We start from the raw sequence: 5,000 nt of genomic DNA on the forward strand, positions 1-5,000 counted from the left end.
TCATGTTGGAAAACCTTTCTTTCATGTTGGAAAACCTTTCTACTCTTTTGAAGCAAATATTTTTTCAGTTTTTCATTAAGAATGTTGGAGAAAAATCACTAATGCATCCAGAAAGGCATTATAATGGCTAACAAAGACCAACAAATTTCTTTCATATATTGTGGTAGGTCTTTAAAACAACAATTATATTCTCTAGCAACAAAGGAGTTTGTAGACTTCTGGAGTGATATATTGTCAAAAAATTAACTAAAGGGTGTCTCAATTTTTTGTCAATTTAAACTATCATCTGTAACTTGTTCTTTGATTAAGGCCTTATTCATGTTATAAATAACATGAAGTGTATTAAAATGAAGATATCAATATTTATATTTATGAATGAAAACTTAAATCAAAATATTTAATAGATATTTCAATGTTTTTTTGTCAGTATTTTCTTATTGTTTTTATGATGTGTTATTTTACTCAATTATTTTGTTAATTGGAGTCAAAATATTCTGTAGAAGTTACTTACAAGATGCTACTGACAAGCCTGAAATGGTACATGTATATATTGTAGGCCTATATCAACCTATTGATTACAGATGAAGCAATTTCATGACAAAGATTATAAATGTTGATGGCACACCATGCATTGGAGGTAGCTTGCTTTTTAATGGAGGTTCACATTCATCCACATGCCACAGTGAGAAGATACAGCTGTCAGAGAATTACTCCAATATTCATTTTTTTTTCGTACTATTGGTAATGCAAGACAAGGGGACATGCAATCAACTGATACTTTGTATAAGAAACACCAAACCCACCAATCCAGCTCACACTAATAACCAATGCATTCCTGGGTTTAAGAATACTGCAACTGATGAATTCAAGAATTTTTATTTGTTCATTTAGGTATAAGTTAAAGAGACCAACACAGGTAGATGGAGGGAAATGGACACTCCCATCTTATAGAGTGGAAGAAATAGAGTAGGATACAATATAGTTTTAGCTGCAGTGGCCTCATATTTATCGTTGAAATTCAAAGCATTTAGTCCACAGTCCTGTGCATAGTCAAAGGCAGAATATTGAAAATACTGATATAAAAATGTGGGGGTCCAAGTAATATTACTAAAGCTAATTAGTTGTGAAGGTTTGCATAGTTTTTTTTCAATAGTTATGTATAATGCCTCCCCACTTTTTGTCAATAAAAAACAGGTTATGGTTCATAAATATCTAGTTTTAGCAAGAAAGGAGGCGTTTGGTCTTATGCATTATAAGAGATTCAAGAAACGTTTCATGCTAAAATACATAAAAAATTTGCTTCAGAAATGAAAAAAAGTATTCATTTTGACCCTCAATTTAGAGTTGATTGAGTTGCAGAAACCAGAACATTTTATTTCTTTTGACATAGATCAAGTACTACTTTGTACAGAATATTATTTCATATCTGTATTCTTGTCTATTGCCAAGGTTTTCTCTTATCCATGCAGTTATTTTGTACTAGCTACCTTTTATGATTATTGGGTGAAGCCAATTGTTTCCATCTAAATTATTATCAATAGTTTCTGTAAGCAAAAAGCTGTAAGTCCTTATTAATGCAGCCACTTCTGGTAATTCACAATAGGCAAAAGAAGATAGAAATAAAGACTATTACATCATAAAGGTACCAAAATTACACTGTTTGGCCAATGTACTTGCAGAAGTGAAGGCTAACAGCACAAATTTACAGTAGATATTAATTGCCTCATCTTTTCCATGTAACATCTTCAAACTAATTTTAATTCAGTTGTGAGTATTATCATTATAATTTTTTAAGGAATTAGACTACATTGAATTAGAATTGGAAATATTATGGTTGGTATTACTTGGTGTTATTATAAGCTTGGTTAAAATTAAATTTGCAAATGCATTGAATATTATATGTATTAATATTTGCAAAGTATCTTTATTGAAAACTTTACAATTGTTATAACAATTAATGTTATTCATATACCATCAATAATATTAAAAAACAGGAAAGAAGTCTGAGTTTTAAAACCTAAAATATTTTGATTGAAAATCAAACAAAAGAGCATGGTAAGACAAAACCACCAAAAGGCATCACAACAGATTCTTAGGCCTATGAACAATTATATGGAATCCTGAACATATATAATATTTTACTTTAGTTGATCCAGCGAAAGTATTAAGACCTATTTAATGTAAAATGGTGAAAGTGAACATATAGGCTAGTGTGGTCTTCTGCCACTAACCTCTTGCTGCATGCAAGTTGGTGTAAGCAACCTATCTTGAGTAACCTCACTTATGTATATAAATACTGTTGTGTCCCTATGTATATAAGTACTGTTGTGTCGTATCTGTCTCATTTCTCATTATAAGAAGTAGAGACTTCTTGTCTGATTCCTTATCAAAATTTCTTATATGATCTTAATTCTGATTGTATATTGGAGTGGAAATCATAGATTATAAGAAGGTTTCTGGTATTATGTAATATATATAATATGATTCACACATAATGCTCAAATTTAAAGTTTGAACTTTATATTTGAAATTTGCTGTAACTGGAATTGACATTATCACCTCAAAAAAATGAAATGAGCATGATTTAGATATGCATCTAATCACAAAAAGATTTGCAATGGAAATGAGGGTTTTGTGACACTATAAATTTATTGCTTTTCATATTGCTCACCAATTCATCCCATTTTAGTCATGAGTAAGCTCTTTGCATTAGGAAATTATATGGGATGAAGGAATGTTCAGTGAATTTGGCCTATTTAACAATTCATTTTGTAGTGTGAATTTATTTATTATTTCCTTATCTCCTCTGCAATTTTCAGATAGACCATTGCTGAAATTTTCAATTAATTGGATGAGATCAATTTATGGTTATGTGATTGCAAGGAGGCAATCACAATTTTTTTTCCCACGGCCATTGTGTAATCTACAAGTATGGAGACTTTGTTGTTGATTAGGACTGTTAAGTTTTGTAAAAGAAAAAAAAAGAAAAAATTCTGTAAAGCTTATTTTTAAGAAAAGCTTTTTAACTGGTACAATAGTCATCCAGTCTTAACCCATAGCTGCTTGGAACATGTAATGTCCACTGTATTTCTGTTTTGTGAATTGTGCTTTCAAAAATGGCTTCACAAGTGCTCAGCCACCAAGGAGCTGTAGCAAATGGGTATGCATCTACCACATGTCTGGTGTCATATCTCTTTGGGGAGTGTTTGTGTGGGAGTGAGTTCCCACCGGTATGGCTGGGTGCTGGAGATGAAGTTCGAGATCAACGGCGGAGCTCGAGAAGCCTCTCGTTGACAAAAGTATGGGTTGTCCTTGTGATGATGCTGCTTTTAAAAGTGCTCTAAGAGGATCATGAGTTGCTGATGTCTGCCAGGATTGTGAAGCTTAAGTACTTTGAAGCTGTGCCAGTAAACCAGGAACAAGGGGAGCTCGTGGTCCATTGAGGTGTCTGTGTGAGCCAGTCAGGTCTTGGCAGAAAATCATGAGAAGTGCCTGCTGGTGAGTGAGCAGGGACATGGCTGTGGACCTGGTGTGACCCAGCCTTTCCCGTATGCTGAGTTGCAGGTTGCGGGTTTGTGCTGCTACAGAGTCAATAAATAGGCCTGTGTAACCTAACCAGATATCCACTAGTATGTCAGCAAGTATTTTTAATATTGCCTTTATGTTTATAGTTCTGTTCTGATACAGAGGAAGGAAATGGGCAGTTGCTATGGATGGAGAAGACCCTATAACTTGAATATTTTAAAACACCAACCAAACCATATTCTTTCATTAGTGTTGGTCAGTTATCTTTATTTAGGAACTGGATTTTACATAAAAGATGGAATGGCCAGTATAAAGGTCAGTGATGATGACAGCTGGAAATAAAGAGCCTAAAGATTGCTATGTAATCTTTGCCACATTATGAGATGTTAATAGAGGCAAGCCTGAGACAAGAAAAGTAAAAAGAACTCTGCAGCAGCTTAGCCCTAGCTTTATAGTGGAGGGTTGAGTCAAAAGAAAAATGACTTGCAAATAACAAAATAACTAGGTGTCATTTTGGAATATAATGTAAGCCTGCAGCTGAGTTTATATAGTTTATTTAAGTGGAAGCCTCTTTTGAACTCAGAAAAAAATGAGAGGGTCCTACTTATTTAAAATTTGTATCTTTCTGTGTTTAGAACCAGTGGTTTGGTATAGAAATGTAAAGCAGTACTCTAAGGAATTCTGACTAGTAGAGATTTTTATTCATCTTTTGTTTCCAGGTTTGACGAGAAGGAGTCGGTGTCAGGCAGTCAACAGCTAAAGTCATCAGTACAGAGAGGAATACGTCAGAAGCTATTAGAATCATTCCCCTCCCTTGGAGAACATGTTGATAAGATACTTCCCAAGAAAGATGCTTTTAAGATTATCAAATGGTAAGTATTAGCCTTTGTTTCTTTCGTGAAAATATGATGCCCTTATGTAACTGCAAATCTCACTGAAATATCTTTTTGTTTCTTATTTAACAGCCATGAGCATATTGAGCTGCTGGTGAAGAGTGATGGGGAGCTTCTGTTCTTCAGACAGCGAGAAGGAGCATGGATGCCAACTCTGAAACTCTTACATAAATGTGAGTACTGTCATATAACTACAACATTCTCATAACATCAGTGTGTATTTGTGAGTGTATGAATGAGTGTGTGACTGACTGTCTTGACTTTCTGACCGACTGACTCTTTGTGAGGGAGCGAGTTAGTGTGAATGTCAGAATTGTAGGTGTGTTAGTGAGAGGAAACTGTGATTACTTAAGCTTTCAATATCATTCCAGATCCTTTCATGCTTCCTTGGATGCAAGTGGACAAAGGTGCTATCCGGTTCATCCTCAGTGGTGCCAACATCATGTGTCCAGGTCTGACATCACCTGGAGCGAAGATGTCCAAGGTTGACAAGAGCTGTGTAGTGGCTGTGATGGCAGAGGGGAAGCAGCATGCCCTGTGTGTTGGTGTCACGGCAATGTCATCTGAAGACATTGCCAAGAC

At 34.7% G+C, this 5,000-nt stretch overlaps 1 protein-coding gene across 1 annotated transcript in view; it reads left to right on the top strand.

Moving 5' to 3' along the window:
* Window positions 1-5,000, top strand: part of MCTS1 (malignant T-cell-amplified sequence 1 homolog) — a 7,533-nt gene that overhangs the window by 2,378 nt on the left and 155 nt on the right. The window contains exons 2-4 of the mRNA XM_027370593.2: window positions 4,245-4,397; window positions 4,491-4,591; window positions 4,790-5,000. The exon at window positions 4,790-5,000 is cut by the window's right edge and continues 155 nt beyond it. Coding sequence (XP_027226394.1) covers window positions 4,245-4,397; window positions 4,491-4,591; window positions 4,790-5,000 — 465 coding nt within the window. The remainder of the gene's footprint in view (window positions 1-4,244; window positions 4,398-4,490; window positions 4,592-4,789) is intronic.

This window comes from Penaeus vannamei, chromosome 32 (assembly GCF_042767895.1).
Source record: "Penaeus vannamei isolate JL-2024 chromosome 32, ASM4276789v1, whole genome shotgun sequence".
Lineage (NCBI taxonomy): Eukaryota > Metazoa > Arthropoda > Malacostraca > Decapoda > Penaeidae > Penaeus > Penaeus vannamei.